Source organism: Chiloscyllium plagiosum, chromosome 25, assembly GCF_004010195.1.
Source record: "Chiloscyllium plagiosum isolate BGI_BamShark_2017 chromosome 25, ASM401019v2, whole genome shotgun sequence".
Classification (NCBI taxonomy): domain Eukaryota; kingdom Metazoa; phylum Chordata; class Chondrichthyes; order Orectolobiformes; family Hemiscylliidae; genus Chiloscyllium; species Chiloscyllium plagiosum.
In genome coordinates, this window is record NC_057734.1 from 41598099 (window position 1) to 41616564 (window position 18466).

At 43.1% G+C, this 18466-nt stretch overlaps 1 protein-coding gene across 3 annotated transcripts in view; it reads left to right on the top strand.

The window, feature by feature from the left end:
* Nucleotides 1-18466, top strand: part of LOC122562786 (solute carrier family 2, facilitated glucose transporter member 11-like) — a 71013-nt gene that overhangs the window by 349 nt on the left and 52198 nt on the right. For 2 of the 3 annotated variants that reach the window (XM_043715966.1, XM_043715968.1), the window contains exons 2-3: nt 11926-12024; nt 12133-12293. In XM_043715966.1, coding sequence (XP_043571901.1) covers nt 11926-12024; nt 12133-12293 — 260 coding nt within the window. Of the gene's footprint in view, nt 1-6900; nt 7035-11925; nt 12025-12132; nt 12294-18466 lie in introns of all 3 variants that reach the window. The other variant, XM_043715967.1, reaches the window with a different exon arrangement.

An 18466-nucleotide genomic window follows, 5' to 3' on the forward strand; every position in this document is an offset into this window, starting at 1 on the left:
GGGGAATAGGAGGGGTGTGATGAGGAGGGGTAGGGGTGTGATGGGCAGGGGGAGGGGTGTGATGGGGAGGTGGGGGAGTGATGAGGAGGGGGAGGGGTGTGATGGGGAGGGGGAGGGGAGTGATAGAGAAGGGGAGTGATGGGGAGGTGGAGGGGTGTGATGGGGAGGGGAGAATGAGGGTGATGGAGGAGGGGTTGTGGAGTTCCAGATTGCTGCCATCCTCTGGGTGAAGAGGTTTTCTCCCTCCCTCCCTCACATCCCCCTGTAAACCACCTGCCCCTTCCCTTCCATCCATACCCCCTCGTCATTGATCCCTCCATCAAGGGGGAAAAACCTCCTTCCTCCCTTCCCCTCAGAATTTTATACATCTCAATCATGTCGCCTCTCAAGGGAACAATCCTAGTCTGTCCAATCTCTCTCCATGATTAAAACTCACCGGCCCAGGCACCATCCTGGTAAATCTCCTCTATACCCTCTCCAGTGCAATCATCTCCCCGCTATTAAACACTATGACTTGGCCAATAAAAGCAAGTATCCCTTATGCCTTCTTCACCACTTTATCCACTTGTCCTATTACCTTCAGGGACCAGTGGACATACACACCAAGGTTCATCGCATTCCTAGTGCTTTCCAGGGACCTACCCATTTGTCATGTCTATCTTTAGCCTCTTAGCTCAGTTGGCTGGAAGGCTGACTTGTGAATGCAGTGTGGGAATTGAACCCACATTGAGCTCTGCGTAAAGTTCCCTACTCCTTAACTTCACATGAGACATGGTGACCATCAGGTTAAACCATCACAAACTATCTCTAACATCAGAGCAACCCTAGAGTCCTCTGGAACTGACAACTTTACTTTTACTTTTGCCCTGGACAAAGGAACTGAGAGTATTGTTGCCAAGTTTGTAGATGACACAAATACATGTGCAGGGACAGGTAGTGTTGAGGAAACAGGGAAGCTGCTGAAGGACGTTGACAGGCTGGGAGAGTGGGCAAAGAAGGGACAGATAGAAATGCAATGTTTGCATTCATTTCAAGAGTGCTATAATACAAGAGTAGGGATGTGTTACTGGGTCTGCATAAGTCTCTGGTCAGACAGCATTTGGAACATTGTGAGCAGTTTTGTGCCCCATATCTATGGAAGGATATGCTGGCCTTGGAGGGGGTCCAGAAAAGGTTTACAAAGACAATTCTGTTGATGAAAGGCTTGTCATGTGAGGAGCGGTTGAGGACTTTGGTTCTGTATGCGATGGAGTTTAGAAGGATGGGAGGGAATCTGGTTGAAACGTACAGAATCCTGTTAGGCCTGGGTAGAGTGGACATGAAGAAGATGTTTCCACTAGTAGGAGAGACAAGGGCACAGCCTCAGAGCAAACTGAGATGAGGAGAAATATTTTCAGCGATGGTAATTTTGTGGAACTCATTACTACAGAGGTCTGTGGAAGTAAGGTGTATTTGAGACAGAGATAGATAGTTATTGATTAGTAAGGGGGATCAAGGGGAGAAGGAAGGAGACTGAGGTTGAGACACCTATCAGCCCTGATGAAATGGCAGAGCAAACTTGATGGGCTGAATGGCCTATTTGTGCTTTTTTTAAATGGTTTTATGGTCTAAGTCCATCACCTCTCTAATATCCAGATTGAATTCCATTTGCCACTGATGCCGTGTGACTGACTTGTCGATAATCCTCCTGTAATGCTATCTTCCTCCCTATTTACCAGGCCACTAGGTTTTGTGTTATTCATGAACTTACTGATCAACTCTCTTACTTTCAGACTGAGCTGTTTATGTAAGCCATAAACAGCGAGGGCCCCAATGCAGATCCTTGTGAAACGCCACTGTACAAAGGCTTCCCCAGTCACAAAAGAACAACCCTCGACTATCTCCCCTTACTTCCTGCTATTCAACCAATTCAAATTTCCTTGGATTCCCTGGGCTGTTCCCTTTGCTGTCAAACCACCATGTGGGTTCTTATCAAAATCTTGCTGAAGTCCAAGTAGGTAAGAAGCAAGCTGGTATTCTGTTGTTACTCAGGTTGGTGGCTATTGTGTGAACAATGCATCTAACGTTCTGACTCTGAGATGTGAACTTGATAGCCATGAGTTGGATTGTACTGAGATCTCACTGAGAGTAGGAATGTCTGGATTCCACCTGGTGCCACATACCAGTGAGAATAGGGATAGGAGAACAGGACAGATGGAATGCATGGCTGAGGAGTGAATGCAGGGAGCAGGAATTCAGATTTTTCGATCATGGAGATCTCTCTTCTGGCATAAATGACCTGAATGAGAAGGAAGGGTTGCACCTGAACTGGAGGGGGAGCCATATCCTGGGAGGGAAGATTTGCAAGGGCTGCCCAGGAGGGTTTAGACTAGTCTGGCGTGAAGAGGTGGGACCCTAAAAAGTAGTGAGGCAAGAGAGGAGATTGAGGCTGGTACAGAAGTTAGAGAGCAGGTTAAGTAGACAAGGCAGGCAAGAGCATGGCAGAAAATGAAGAAAGACTGATAATTAAACTGCATCTATTTTAATGCAAGGGGCCTGACAGGTAAGGCAGATGAACTCAGGGCAAGGAGGGGAACATGGGACTGGGATATCATAGCTATTACAGAAACACAGCTGAGGGAGGGATAGAACCAGCAATCCAATGTTCTGGAGTGCAGATACCACAGGGAGGATAGAAGGGAGGCAAGAGAGGAGGGGGAGTGGAGTTTTTGACTAGGGAAAACATTACATCAGTACTTAGATAGAATATTCCTGGGTAATCATCCAGTGAAGCTACATGGGTGGAACTGAGAAATTTGAAGGGGGGCAGTGATCACTTTGGGATTGTCCTATAGCACCTCCCCCCCCCCCCCAATAATCAGCAGAAAAATGAACAGCAAATATGTAGGGAGATTGCAGATAGCCGTGAGAATAATAGGGTCATAATAGTAGGGGTTTTTAACTTTTCAAACATTGACTGGGACTGCTTGGAAGAGGAAGAATTTGTTAAGTGTGTTCAAGAAAACTTTCTCAGTATGTAGATGACCCTACTAGAGAAGGGGCAAAGACTCCTCTTGGGAAATAAAGCAGGGCAAGTAACTGAGGTGTTAGTGGAGAAGCATATTGGCACCACTGACCATAATTATATTAGATTTGAAATAGTTACGGAAAAGGACAGGCCTGGTCCACAAGGTAAAGTTCCAAATTGGGGCAAGGCCAACTTTGATGGTATTCGACAGGAACTTTCAACGTTAAGTGGGGTGGGGGTGAGGGGTGGTGGGCGTGTGCTGTTTGCAGGTAAAGGGACGTCTGGCAAACGGGAGGCTTTCAAGAGTGGGATAACAAAGTTCAGTCATAGCATGTTTCTGTTAGTGTGAAGGGCAAGGCTAGCAGGAGTAGGGAAACTGAATGACTAGAGATATTGAGGCTCTGATTAAGAAAAAGAAGGAGGCAAATGGCAATTATGCATGGCTGGAATCAAGTGATTCCTTTGAGGAGTAAAGATATTGTAGATGTACTCTTAAGAGGGAAATCAGGAGGGCATAAAGGGTACATGAGATAGCTTTGGTAGATAAGGTTAAGGAGAATCCAAAGAGATTCTACAAGTGTATTAAGGGCAAAAGTGTAACTAGAAAGGGAATAGGGCCTCTTAAAGATCAACAGACACTGGTGATGTGTCAGAAGACGGGAGGGTGGCTAATGTTGTGCCATTATTTAAGAAAGGCTGGAAGGAAGTGCCAGGAAACTACATACTGGTCAGCCAGATGTCAGTTGTGGGTAAATTGTTGGAGGGGATTCTGAGAGCTAGGATTTACATGCATTAGAATGGGAAGAACTGATTTAAGATAGTCAGCATGGATTTGTGTGTGGGAAATCCTGTCTTAAAAACTTGATTGAGTTTTTTGAAGAGGTGGATGAAGACAGAACGGTACACGTTGTCTACATGGACTTTAGTAAGACATTTGACAAGGTTCTGCATAGTAAACTGGTTAGTAAGGTTAGATCACATGGGATCCGGGATGATCTAGCCAATTGGACACAAAATTGGCTTGGCAGTAGGAGACAGAGGGTGATGGTATAGGGTTGTTGTTCAGACTGGGGGCCTGTGACCAGTGATGTGTCGCAAGGATCACTGCTGGATCCACTGATTTTCATCATTTATATAAATGATTTGGATGTGAATGTAGGAGGCATGGTTAGTAAGTTTGCAGATGACACCAAAATTGGAGGTGTAGTGGACAGGGCAGAAGGTTACCTCCAGAGTGCAAATTTTAATCAATTGTGCCAATGGAAGAAATTTAATCTAGATTATTGCAAAGCATTGCATTTTGGTAAGATAAACCAGAGGAGGACTTATAGAGTTAATGGTAGGGCCCTCGATAATACAGCTGAACAGAGAGACCTAGAGGTTCAGATTCATAGTTCGTTGAAAGTGGACAGGGTGGTGATGAAGGTATTTGGCAAGCTTGGCTTTATTGGTCAGCATTGAATTCAGGAGTTGAGATGTCATGTTAGGGTTGTGTGAGACATTGGTAAGGCCACATTTGGAATATTGCACACAATGCTGGCCGCCCTGTCATAGGAAGGATGTTATTAAACAGTAAAGATTTAAAAGGATTTTGCTGAGACTGGAGATTTTGAGTTACAAGACACGGCTGGATAGGCTGGGACTTTTTTTCCCTGGAATGTAGGTAGCTGAGGAGTGACCTTATAAAGGTTTATAAGATCATGAAGGACATGGATAAGGTGAACAGCCAAGGTCTTTTCCCCAGGTTAGAGGGCATAAGTTCAAGGAGAGAGATGAAAGATTTAAAAGGGACCTGATGGGTCAACTTTTTCACACAGAGGATGGTGCGTATATGGAACGAGCTGCCAGTGGAACTGGTAGAGGCGAGTTCAACATTTAAAGAAATTTGGACAGGCAAATGGATCGGAAAGATTTAGAGGGTTATGTGCCAAATGCAGGCAAATGGGACTAGTTTAGTTTCAGAAACCTGGTGGACGTGGACGAGTTGGGCTGAAGGGTCTGTTTCTGTGCTGTATGACTCTATCTGGTGAGCCTCCCCTGTCAGTTTGAGAGTTGTCTTATAGTCTATATCCATCTCTTTTTGCCATTTCCATGGCAGTGATCTCATCCTTCCGTGTTAGCTTATTACATTTGCATAAACGCTTGTCCTCCATTTTATTGTTCTTGAGATCTCGCATGAATTTTTCTCTGAAGGTGACAATTTCTAAGTTTGTGCCAAACCCACAGCGATGAGAAGGTTTCTTTATTTTAAGATTGTAATCTGCAACTGGTTCCATTGGTGAAAGGCAGTGCAATCTGCCGTGCTCATTTTCTCCCAATTACGTCCTTAGTTTTGCAATAAAACAAGTCCAGAATCTAATTCATTTCAGGACAATCCAATGTAGTGTGATCTGGTGGCAATGATGGTTAAACTGCAGCTCGAAATCATGTGACCCATCACGGTTTGGAAAACATTTACTTTATTCTCATACTGTTCACTTCCAGCCAAGTGTTTTGTAATCACACCAGCACCATACTGACTGAGCGTGCACATTATCTCAGCATAAGGTGCAGTCAATTTCAAATGCTCAAACGTCTTCAAAATGAGTTCAAAAATATGACATAATGCGCTTGACTTCTCAAAATAAGTGTAAAACGATCTGTCCCAAGCTTGACAATTTTCTGTTGTATGTTTCACTCGGGTCTCAAGATCAATTGCATGCAGCTATTATTGATCCATTTAATTTCGCCTTCTCAACACCATGTTGAGAGCTGTACACCATGTTAATGACACCCATCTTGACCTCAACACCATTTCTCCTGACCTCTTCACTCTGGGAAAGTTAAGGCCACCCTATCAGATCAACCATGGTCTAGTGCAGTTAACTTGAGGGGCTGAATGGCTTACTTCTATTCTTGTATTTTGAATCAATCTGTTCAGACATGATGTGAGATATTTCTGGCTTAGTTGGGACTTGAACTCAGACTTTCTGGCCCTACCACAATGCCGCAAGAGCCCCTTACCTATATTTGTACTCCTGTGTTAAAAATATAACAGGCTGGTCCAAGGAGATGTTGTTTAAGTTCTGAAAACCTTTTCCTAAGAGCAAAGCAATTTAAAAAAAAACTAACCCACTAATTTTCCTAATCGACCTGTCCAGAGATGTTATGCCACACTTCTGGAGCAGATGGGTTTTGACCCCAAGTTTTCCTCAGTTCAGGGCTGGGGACACTTACCACTGTACCATGAGGGCCCCAGCAAAGTGATTGTTAATGCCGCGATAATAATGAGTAAGACTGCTGGGTACTTAAGGAGGCACATTTATTGTTGAATAAACGGAGGGTTTATGGAATTTCAGATGCCATCAATTGTATGCTTAAGGAAGGGGAAACATTAAGGTGCTCACGTTCCATAATACATTCCAAACTAAGAAAAGGAATCAAAATTGTAAAAAACAATTCCAGTAACATATTAGTGATTACTTAGTAACATTATTAAAACCTTGTCAGTGATTGAAAACAAGCATAAGATTTGGCATTAATAGGCAGATAATAATGAGATATAGTCTATTTGAATTATCTTTGGTGCTATGTGAATACTTTTATATTCAGCCCTCTCTGTCACTGGTTAAGTAGTCATCAATGCTTTGCCAAGTGGGTGCACTTGATCAACCATTCTCACAAGAGTGCTTCTCTTCTTCTCTCTTTGGCGAGTGAACAAAGTGGAGAAAAGTGATTCAATGGCATTTGATCTTTTGAGTTTTAAAACTACACAATAGTTTCCACAAAATGTGCCAAAATGTTTTAGAAATATCTTTCGAACAAAGGAACAGGGTTGTAATTGAATTTCTTCTGCTATAAAGGCACGTAGATATTACAAAATGACCGTTTGTTGCTTTGTCTTTATGCAACAGGGAATTCTCCCCCTGTGTGAGGAAGTTTGATTATCTCAACTTCTTTCCTGCTTTTTTCAAACTTGGTGCTGTCCTGTCCCTGGATCTGACCATTCACCTAACTTTCTCACTGTAGAAGTTCACAAATGGAACTGGTAAGTTATTTGGGCAGTTATACTGGTCAAGCTTTGTGCATCTGACCATGGAGATGTTTGAAGTGAATGGCTCCCGTCTCTTTCTCTTTGACTCTTCCCCCTCTCTCTCTCTCTCTCTCTCTCTCTCTTTTTCACGCTCTCTCACACTTTTTGATTTAAAAAAAGGCATGTGAATAAAACAAAATAAGTATGTAGAAAGATAATTTAAAAATAAAGTACTGAATAAAATAAATATAAGGTACGAAAAGCACTTTGCAGCATTGCTCGGGTAGTGGGATTGTGATTCCTGACTTGACTCCTCCAGTTCCAGTGGGGGTGAGGAGAACACAAATCTGGAGCTGCCTCCTCACTAACTTGATTGGAGCTAAGGGCTGAGTGTCTGCTGCACTACTGCTGCCTCTGTGCTTAGCAAGGAGTTGAGCAGCTTTCACTGAAAACACATAATGATGCCTCTTCTTAAAGGCAGTCTGTCTCTCTTAATGAATGCTACACTAAATGACAAGAGGCTGGCGCTGAATACCATTCCTTTGAGTTGCAGCCTTTGAGTGAACAGAACACCCACCCCACTGCTCCCCAGTGAGAATGCAGCAACACTGTCTTTCAAATTCAGACACTCCCTAACCAAACCTCAGTCTTTTCAGGATTAGTGGTGCTGGAAGAGGTCAGCAGTTCATGCTGCCTGAACTGCTGTGCTCTTCCAGCACCACTAATCCAGAATCTGGTTTCCAGCATCCGCAGTCATTGTTTTTACCTCAGTCTTTTCAGACAGTTTACCACGGCAGGTATCTTCAAGTTCATTTTAGCTGCAAGTTGGGTGCTAAACAAGGATACAAAAGAACCATACTTCACACTTCAAATTTGCCAGTACTTGCACAGGTTTGTTGAATAGGTCAGTGTAATCCAAATTTGACTAGGACCTGAGATAACATTACACACACTAAGCACCACTTCCCTTTATTTCCTATTTTTGTTTTCTTTTTCCCCCAATTTGCCAGCCAGACACAGTTAAGTATGAAATCCTGTGCCTTTGGAAATGCCAGACATTGAGGTGTTACGACAGCTATTTCTTCAGAGCATTACTTCAGAACTCAGTTCTGAATAAATAACTGTCATAACACCTCAATGTCTGGCACTTCCAAAGGCACAAGATTTCATACTTAACTGTGTCTGACTGGCAAATCGGGGGAAAAAAGAAAGGAAAAAACTAGGAAATAAAGGGAAGTGGTGCTTAGTGTGTGTAATGTTATCTCAGGTCCTAGTCACTGTAGACACTAGAGAACACAACAATCTACCCTCTAAGTGGCATTAATTTGTCAACCGCACTTAGTGGAGAAGTATTATTGACATTGAACAAGATGACCTATATTTATGAGACAGTAATGTAATGGTAATGTTACTGCTCAAGGGCCCCAGTCAATAAATCTGACATTGGAAAGCTAGTCTCACTAAATGAAAGTGAAACTAACATCTGTTGTCATGTAAATTCATCTGTTTCACTGATTTCCTTCAGGGAAGGAGATCTGCTGTCTTTACCAGTCTGCCTGTAGAGCAACGCCAATGTGTTTGACTCTTTATATCCTTTTGAAATTGCCCTACTTGGCCATGGCAGCTCAGCATGAGAAACAACCTTGGCAGCAATGCCCACAACTCACTGGGGAAGTAAGAAATTTTTAAAAAATGATAGTCATGATTTGGAGATGCCGGTGTTGGACTGGGGTGTACAAAGTTTAAAATCACGCAACACCAGGTTATAGTCCAACAGGTTTTTCTTTGGAAGCACTAGCTGTCGGCCACCTGATGAAGGAGCAGCGCTCCGAAAGCTAATGCTTCCAAATAAACCTGTTGGACTATAACCTGGCGTTGTGTGACTTTAAAACAAAATGATACAACACCTTTCAGAACCGAAGGAACTGCTAAAAGCTTTTTACAGCTGATGGAAAACATTTGAAGTGTAGTCATTGTTTTATGCAGGAAAATGTCGTGACCAGTCCCTCTCCTGCAGGCAATGATGTGTCAATAACAAGATAATCTGTGTCGCTGATAGGCCAAGGCTATGGGCAAAACGACTGCTGTTTGAAACCATATTCTAAGAAAAGGGAGGGGCGGGGTCAATGTCACCTCTCCAGATTGGTACCTCTGACCATGCAACGTTCCCTCAGTACCGTATCTGAAGTGTCAGTCTGAGGTGATCTGGAGTCTTTGAAGGTGGACTGCCCTCAGCCTCGGAGACAAGGGTGCTAATGCTGGCACGCAGAGTAGGGTTCCACTTACACAGTATACTGTCAAATGCAGTTGATCTCAAACTTGTGACTGTGTCTCCCTGTGCACGAGTGTGCTTGCTCGCTCGCTGTTCTTTTGCTACTGGGTGGAATTGAGGCCAGACTGAAAGGTTGAAACTCTTTCTTCTCCTTGTTATAATTGTCCGAAGATCATAAATGAAAAGTTAGTTTTAAAATGTCAGTCAATGTCTCTTAGACTGTAAGGAATTGGAAATGCCCATATTTTCGTTGTGTTGTTTAGCATATTTAGGTTCTATTTAGGTTCTGCAATTATTTTCATTTGTTTGCGGAATGTGGGTGTCACTAGTTGGCAGCTTTTATTACCCATTCAGGTTGTTCTAGAAAAGATGGTGGAGAGCTGCTTGAACCGTTGGAATGTAGGAGTACCTTCGGTGCTGCTCGGAAGTGAGTTCCGGCATTTAGATCCAGGGACTGTGGAAGAATGGTGATTCGGGTCAAGAAAGGGTGGAAAAGAAGGTAACTTATAGGTGCTTCTAGGTGGTAGGAGTCACAGGTTTGGAAGGTGCTGTCAGAGGAGCCTTGAAAAGTAATTCATCTTGTAAATGGTACGCTCTGTTGTGATTATGCACCAGTTTTGAAGGGAGTGAATGTTGAAAAGTGGTGGATGGGGTGCCAATCAATTGGGTGTCAAGCCTCTTGAGTTTTGTCCGACCTGCACTCCTCCAGGAATTTATTATTCCTTCACAGTCTTGACTGCTGCCTTGGTGGACAGACATTGTGAATTAGGAGATTAGTTAATCTCAGAATTCCTAGTTTGATGTTGTAACCACTGGATTCATAAACCTGGCCCAATTCATTATCTGGTCTCTGGTGACTCCCAGGATGTTAATAGTATGGGATTCACTGGTAGTAATGTGGTTGAATGTCAAATAGCGATGGTCAGATTCTGTTTGGTTTGAGATGGTCTTCTGTGTTAGCTCTGAAAGTATTTTTCCTGTTAGCAGTATCTATGATTGTTGTCCGGTTATGTCTGAGATTTGGGTTGATGCAGAGTGCAGGAGGAGATCTCATTATCAGTAAACATTACGTTTCATTGAACATTGTTTTCTAACTATGTGCAGGACCAGGCTTTAGATGCCATCGTCTCCAGTAGGTTTGGTTGTTCTGTGATCTTTCATCACTGATGATGTAAGACAACTTAATTTATGCATTAACATTAACCCTCACACTACAGTGTTACCTGAGCTGACATATTAGTGCAGCCCTCACTAATCAGCGTGCTGCTTTGCCTTTGCTTGACGTGTCTTTGGTCTGTTTAGGTGGGTATAATGTTCAAGTTCCTAGAATGCTAGCAGAGAGTAACCAGCTCATCACAAATGAAAACATCTTATATAGTCATTTCCTCAGTATGGGATTTTGCTGTACATTAGTGGGTGGCACAGTGGCACAGTGGTTAGCACTGCTGCCTCACAGTGCCAGAGACCCGGGTTCAATTCCCGCCTCAGGCGACTGACTGTGTGGAGTTTGCACATTCTCCCCGTTGAGCGCCACAGCACACAGCTGGAGAATCACGTCATCACACTGCTCTGGACCTTTATCGTGGGTTGCGTCCGGGTGCTCCGGTTTCCTCCCACAGTCCAAAAATGTGCAGGTTAGGTGAATTGGCCACGCTAAATTGCCTGTAGTGTTAGGGGCAGGTGTAAGTGTAGGGGAATGGGTTTGGGTGGGTTGCGCTTCGGCGGGTCGGTGTGGACTTGTTGGGCCGAAGGGCCCGTTTCCACACTGTAAGTAATCTAATAATTGGCTGATATCTTTGCCATAACAAGAACACTGTAGATTATTTCCTGACCTTCTGTGGACTTGAAATGTCCTGTATCAATGAAAGCTTTATCTCACATCTGACACTTTGACCCAAACACCTAATGCAACTGTTTAACTGTATCATATTCTTGAGACCTTGATTTCATTCATGGGATTGTGCACTTTGCAGGCTGTACCAGCATTTATTGCCCAGAGGGCAGTTGAGAGTCAACCCCATTGTTGTGGGTCTGGAGTCACATATAGGCCAGACCAGGTTAGGACGGCAGTTTCCCTCCTTAAAGGACATCATTGATCCAGATGGGATTTTTCGAAAAAGACAATTGCTTTGTGGTCATTGCTAGACTCTTAATTCTAGATTTTTATTGATTTCACCATCAGACACGGTGGGATTTGAAGTAGATCCCCAGAGCATTGTCTGGGTCTCTGCATTAATATCCTCATGGTAATGCTACTAGGCCATTGCTTCCCTTTAATCATTTAAAAAGAACAAACATAATTGCAATTGCCAATAACTCAAAAATAAATTGTTTTTCAAAATCAGGTTTTGATATGGCCGACAATCACTTGTTGCTGTAAAGGTGTACTAGCAGTTATCATCATTTCTGAAAGCAATGCTGGAAATCCGAAATAAAATGGAAAATGCTTGAAGTATTCAGCAGGTCTGATTATCTCCAGTATTTTCTGTTGATTGTTTGAAAATGTAGTGAGGTTCCTCAGATTTTAAGCATGGAGAAGATATCATCCACTATGTTGTGTGGTATTTACAAGTGTTTGTGAAAATTCTTGGGTCGGTGTGATGACGTAAGCCTATTTGTTTTGATGCCCTGCAGCTGCAGATCAGATGCCTCATCCTGACCATCTTTGCTGCCAGTATTGGTGGTACCTTCCAATATGGATATAACCTGTCAATCATCAATGCACCGACAATTGTAAGTCTAGAGCATTGGTCAACTTAAAAGGTCAGCTGTTTCCATATTTGGCAAAATTAGAGGCTAAATTAACACTAAATCTGTATTTTCTTTACTTCACATTGACAGTTCATCCAAAATTTTATCAATGAGACTTGGATTGAGCGCCACAGCACACAGCTGGAGAATCAGGTCATCACACTGCTCTGGACCTTTATCGTGGCTAGCTATTCTGTTGGAGGATTGGTCGGGGCACTTATCGCTGGACCTATGGCTATAAAGTTTGGAAGGTATGAACTACACCAGGGAATGTTAAGGTTAAATGCCAACTATCAGATGACTCACTGCTTATAAATATCTTCCTTTGTGTGTTGTGAGTGGGATGTGAAAACTCCACTTCATAAATGAGAGCGCAGCGTAGAGACCAACTCGATGAGAAGGAAGTTCAGAATAAGAAGGATTGCCTGATCAATGTTTGTTTATTATTCTTTCTGCTAAAATGAATAATGTGTCTTTTTTGAGTTTGATACTATCTTTGACTTTTTTAGTGAACCACAGATGATGGGTTTGTCCCTTAGAAAGTTTCTTATTTGTTAGAATGCATCTATTTAGCACTATCTGGAATATCTCCTTATATGTTTGCCATTGCTTCCCTATTGACCCATCCTTTTAAATTGCTAGTTCATTCTTGATAGCTGTGCGCTAATGCTTTTAATATTAGTCTTTGACCCACACTTCTCTCCCCTAAACTGCATTTAAAATTCACTTGTATTATAGTCACTGCTACTCGGGAGGTTTCATTATGAGATCAGTAATTAAGCCTATCTCATTGATCAAAGCCAGGTCTAGTATCGCCTGATCTCTGATTGGTGCCATAACACTGGATAAAAGCAAATTACTACGGATGCTGGAATCTGAAACCAAAAGACAAAATGCTGGAAAATCTCAGCAGGATTGGCAGCATCTGTAAGGAGAGAAAAGAGCTGATGCTTCGAGTCTAACTGACCTTTGTCAAAGCTGACTCGAAACGTCAGCTCCTTTCTCTCCTTACAGATGCTGCCAGACCTGCTGAGATTTTCCAGCATTTTCTCTTTTGGTGCCATAACATGTTGGTCTACGAAATTGTCTCAGAAACATTCTACACTACTTTTTCTCATCTGATTTTTCTGGTCTAAACATACCCCATGATAATTCCTGTGCCCCTTTTGACAACCTCCCATTATTTGTTCCTCAATACCCTGTCAGACCACGCGGTTACTGTCTAGGGGTCTGTACACAACCCTGACAAGTGACTTATTGCCTTTATCATTCCTCATCTCCACCCAGACTGCATCTGCATATGGTTTCCTGATTAACATCACCCATGTCCATAATGTTAATATTTAGAATGCTACGTGTATTCAAATAAACAAATGCCTTAAATTTAGTCTTTTTATTATTTGTATAACTTCCATATATTTATTAATATATTTTGTTTTGCAAATAATTTCAAGTTATGCATTGTGCTGCTAACATATGTACAATATTTTAACTGGCATATTAGTTTTCTGGGCAAGAAATGTTGGGTGGGGTTCTTGCCCAGAACACCACTAACTTAACATTGTTTCACATAAAGTTGCAATTTGGAACACAACCACAATTTTAAGTGAGGACTTCCTGTGATGCCAAGAGATGCCACTTGAGAGGGCAGAAGGTATTTCAGTTAATTCATCAACCAAAAGATGCCTCCCCTGACAGTGCAGCACTCCCTCAATACTCCATATATAAATTCAAATCGAAGCATCAGCTGGTATTGTCAACTGGAGCCCCTGGAGTGGGATTTGAATCCACAATTCTGGATGGATTGCAATAAATGCAGCCAATTTCATCAGGAAACATGGTGGCTGGGCCCTCCTAATTACAGGAGAGGCCCTGCATCACTCTCTCAATTGAGGAAAACATTCTCTTAAGCCAGAGGGCCGGAGGTCTGAGCTGGGATTTCCAAAGTGGATGTCAATTAAGTTCATTAACGACCCTGTGACAGGCATTGTCCCTGATCCTCTACCATTTGGTAGTGACTCAGGAATTAAATAGCAACTGCATGGTTTTTCCATGTCTCCTGAAGGCTGTCTAGTAAATTCTGTCAGGCTGAGCAAACTGACCAGAGCACTGTGGTACAGAGAGCCATTCCAGAGAGGGGGAGAAAAGAGAAATGTAATTGTAATCAGGACAGTACAGTCAGGGGAACAGATACTGTTCTCTGTGGTCAAGATCCAGAGTCCCAAAGACTGTGTTGCTTGTTTCGTGCCTAGGTTTAGGATATATCATCTGGGCTGCATTGAAACTTGGAGAGGTAGGGGAAAGATCGAGTTGTCATGGTCCATGTACCAATAATATAGAAGGAAAGAGGCTCGAGTGAGGGAATAGGGGCAGCGAAATTAAAAAGCAGAACTAAAAAGGTAATAGCCTCTGGATTACCACCTGAGCCATGAGCCAATCAGCATAGGGTCAACAAGATTAAAGAGCTCAACATGTCGCTCAAAGATTGGTTTGGGAGAAATAGTTTTGTATTCTTGGGACATTGGCATCAGTACTGGGGAATGGGGGAGCTATTCCGATGGGACGGGCTCTACCTGAATCATGTTGGGACCAGAGTCCTGGTGAATCACATTAACTAGGGCTGTGGGTTGAGATTTAAACTATTGGGGAGGGTATCAGAATTGAACATAAAGGGGAAAGTAGGATTGCTGGTTAGTGATTAGTTGTTACCAGAAATTTAAAAAAAAAGAAGGGACAGAATGTGTAACTATCTTATTGTACAGAGGAACTATAAAAGTGCAGGAAAACTCAATAATAGAACCAACATAAAGGCTTTGTATGTTAATGCATGAAACATTTGGAATAAGGTAGACAAGCTAATGGTGTAAATTGAGGTTCAAAAGGATTTTAAACTGTTAAAGGAGGGCAGGGCTCAGGAGAGGTTATTAAAGTTTTCAGAGCAAGACAGAGTATGGAAAGGGTGAGGAATCTAACTTCAGGCACTGCAGACGAAAATGTAATGTGGTTCCTCAGATTTTAAGCATGGAGAAGATATCGTCCACTATGTTGTGTGGTATTTACAAGTGTTTGTGAAAATTCTTGGGTAGGTGTGGTTACATAAGCCTATGAAGACAAATATGAGGAGGGGGTCAGTCAATGCAGGACTGAGGGTGTTATACTTAAATGCACACAGTATACGAAACAAGGTAAATGGGGTTGTAGCGCAGATTGAAATTGGCAGGGACAACGCTGGGGTATCACAAAGACGTGGCTGCAAGGGGATCAGGGCTGGGTATTAAATATCCAAGGATACATCTCCTGTCGAGAGGACAGGCAGAGGGAGCAGGGTTACCTTGTTAGTAAGAAATGAAGTGAAATTGATAGACAGAAGTGATATAGGGTTGGAAGGTGTAGAATCTGAATGGGGTAGACTTGAGGAACCGCAATGAGAAAAAAGAGAATCCTGCACAGGCCTGCTCTCAGTAGTCAGGTTGTGGGGCAGAAAATAAATCAGGAGATAGAAAGGCATGTACTAAAGGCACTATTGTAATAATCGTGGGGGACTTCAATATGTAGATGGACTGGGAAAAATCAGGTAGGCAGCAGATCCCAAGAAAAGAAATTTGTGCAATGTCGACAAGATAGTTTCTTTTTGGAGCAGGTTGTAGTAGAGCCCACTAGGAAACAGGCAATTCTGGATTGAGTGATGTGTAATGAGGCAGACTTGATTAGGGAGCTTAAGGTAAAAGAACCCCTAGGGGGCAATGACTATGATATGATAGAATTCACCCTGCAGTTTGAGGTGTGGCAATTGGAATCAAATGGAGTGGTATTACAATTGAGTAAAAATAACTACAAAGACATGAGGGAGGAGCCGGCCAGAGTTGGTTGGAAGGGGAGCTGAGCAGGGAAGAGAGTGGAACAGGGATTTCTGGGGTTAATTGAGGAGGCACAGCAGAAATTCATCCCAAGGAAGAAGCAGCATACTAAGGGGAGGGTGAGGCAACCATGGCTGAGAAGTGAAGTCAGGGACAGTATAAAAGCAAAAGAGAAAGCATAAAAAGTGGTGAAGATTAGTGGGAAGTTAGGGGATTGGGCACTGTTTCAAAACCAGAAAAGAATAATTTTTTTAAAAAAGCAGTAAGGAGGGAAAAGATGAATTAGGAGGGTGAGCTAGCTAGTAATATAAAAGAAGATTGTAAGAGTTTATTTTTAGTTATATAAAAGGTAAGAGAGAGGCAAGAGTGGAACAACTGGATAATGAGACTAAAGAAGTTGTACTGAGAGTAAAGAAATGGCAGAGGAGCTGAATATGTACTTTGCCTCAGTCTTTACAGTGGAAGACACCAGTAGCGCACCAGAACTTAGAGAGTTCGGGGACAGAGGTGAATGTTGTGGCTGTCGCTAAGGAAGGTGTTGGGGAACGTAAATCGCCTGGACTGACTGGATTACACCACAGCGTTCTGAAGCTGAGGAGATTTTAGAGGTGATCTTTGGTGATCATTCAGGAATCTCTGAATTCAATGAGGGTTCCGGAGGACTGGAAAATGGCTAATGTAATGTACTGTTGAAGAAGGGAGGGAGAGCACTCAGCAAGATGGTGGCAATGCAGTAGAGCTGCCGTGGACAGCTCTGCCTAACAGCCAAGGCATATTGGTGTTTATTACATCCCTGGCCAACTTATATGGAAGAATTGTTAATTTAAAAACTTGAAGAATACATATTCATTGATAATTTGGAGTGGGAAGGATGCCAAAAGGAAGAGGAGTGACCAAACAGCAACAAGAAGGACAGTCCCCTGCAGCACCGGTCACACCTCTCCCAAACCCCCGGGGAACATGACGGATTCACAGGAATTGGCAGTGGTGATGGCGAGACTTACCAGGAAGGTTGAGGCTGTGATCGAAAAGATCCGTGCCCAGATCCGACCCATCGCGTCCATGCTACAGAAGCATGAATGGGAGCTCCGGGGTCTCGGGGAGCGGGTGGAGGAGGTGGAGGGTCGAACCATGGCCTCTGAAGCCATGATCGAGTCAGCATCTTGACAGATCCAAATCCTGGTACAGCAAGTATAGGCCTTGCGAGATCGGGTCGATGACCTCGAAAATCGAGGTTGGAGGACGAATCTTTGGATTGCCAGGTACCCGGAGGGTGAAGAACGTGGGCAACCAGTCAGCCTCTCTGAAAACTGGCTATCACAGTTTCTGAGCCTTCAATTGAATCCAACCCGCTGCATTTTGAAAGGGGCCTATCGGGTGGTGGTGCGCAGGTCCAGGCCAGTACATCACCTCCGCCTGGTCCTAGTGTACTTCCTCACATACAGCGACATACAAAAAGTGACAGATGTCTCCAGATCACTGGGGAAAGATCCACAGGCACTGCTGCACAAGGGGTCAAAAACCATGTTTTACCAGGATTTCTCAGCTGCTGTAATTCCAAAGCGGACGTCCTTCAATGAAGTTAAAAAGAGGCTGAGGAACTTGGGCATCCAATACTCCATGAGATACCCCACGGTGCTCCGTTTCAGCCAAGAGGATTCAGTTTATACATTTGACTCAGTGGATAAAGCCAAGAACTTTGTAGACAACTTTGAAATAGACCGATTGGTCTGAATAATACGGTTAATGTTCATCCTCTCTTCCTTCTTTCCCTGTATTTTCCCTTTTTTTCTCTTTCCCTAGTAATTATTTTGTTCCTGTTATATTTTTATAATTGGATTTGATCATGGGAAATTTTGTGGGTGCCCTTTGTTGTTTTCCCTTTTTTTTTGTTTGTTTTCTCTTTTAGTCACAAGTAGGGGTGACATGGAGCCGGGGTTGGCTGAGTGCTTATCCTGACTTTGTTTTCTTTTGTTGACTTAAGGATCATCTCCTTGTTTATTTACTTTTTTTTGCCTAAGGCTGAGACACAGTCCGGGCCTGAAGGAGCTATGCAGGAGAGGATGGATGGGGTGAGTGCCCCCTATGGGCAGTGGGGAGAGTCTCCCATTCAAGGTTTTCGTTTGTTTCTTTGTAGTTTTTTTGGTAGTAATAGTCGTTTGTAATTATGATAGAGTAGTTTTTGAATACACAATTCTGTGACCCTATGAGTCTTCATTTACCTGTGCTCGGAGCATTGCAAGTAAGGTTCTCCCTCTTGGGGGTTCAAGGGTCTCTGAAAGGGGATATGGCTAAGTGTCTTGTTAATTGGTGCCCCTGGACCATCAAGGGAAGTCATTCGCCTGTTACAAGGAAAAAGGTGCTTTCTAGCCTTAAGAGGGAAAGGGTTGATATCGCTCTGTTGCAGGAAAGCCATCTTGATGATGGTGAACACCTGAAGTTGCAACAGGGGGGTTATGATCAGGTATTCTTTTCGTCCTTTACTGCTGAAAGTAGGGGAGTGGCTGTACTTATCCAGAAAAACCTTCCATTCACATTATTAGAGCAGGGGAAAAGTGAGCAGGGAC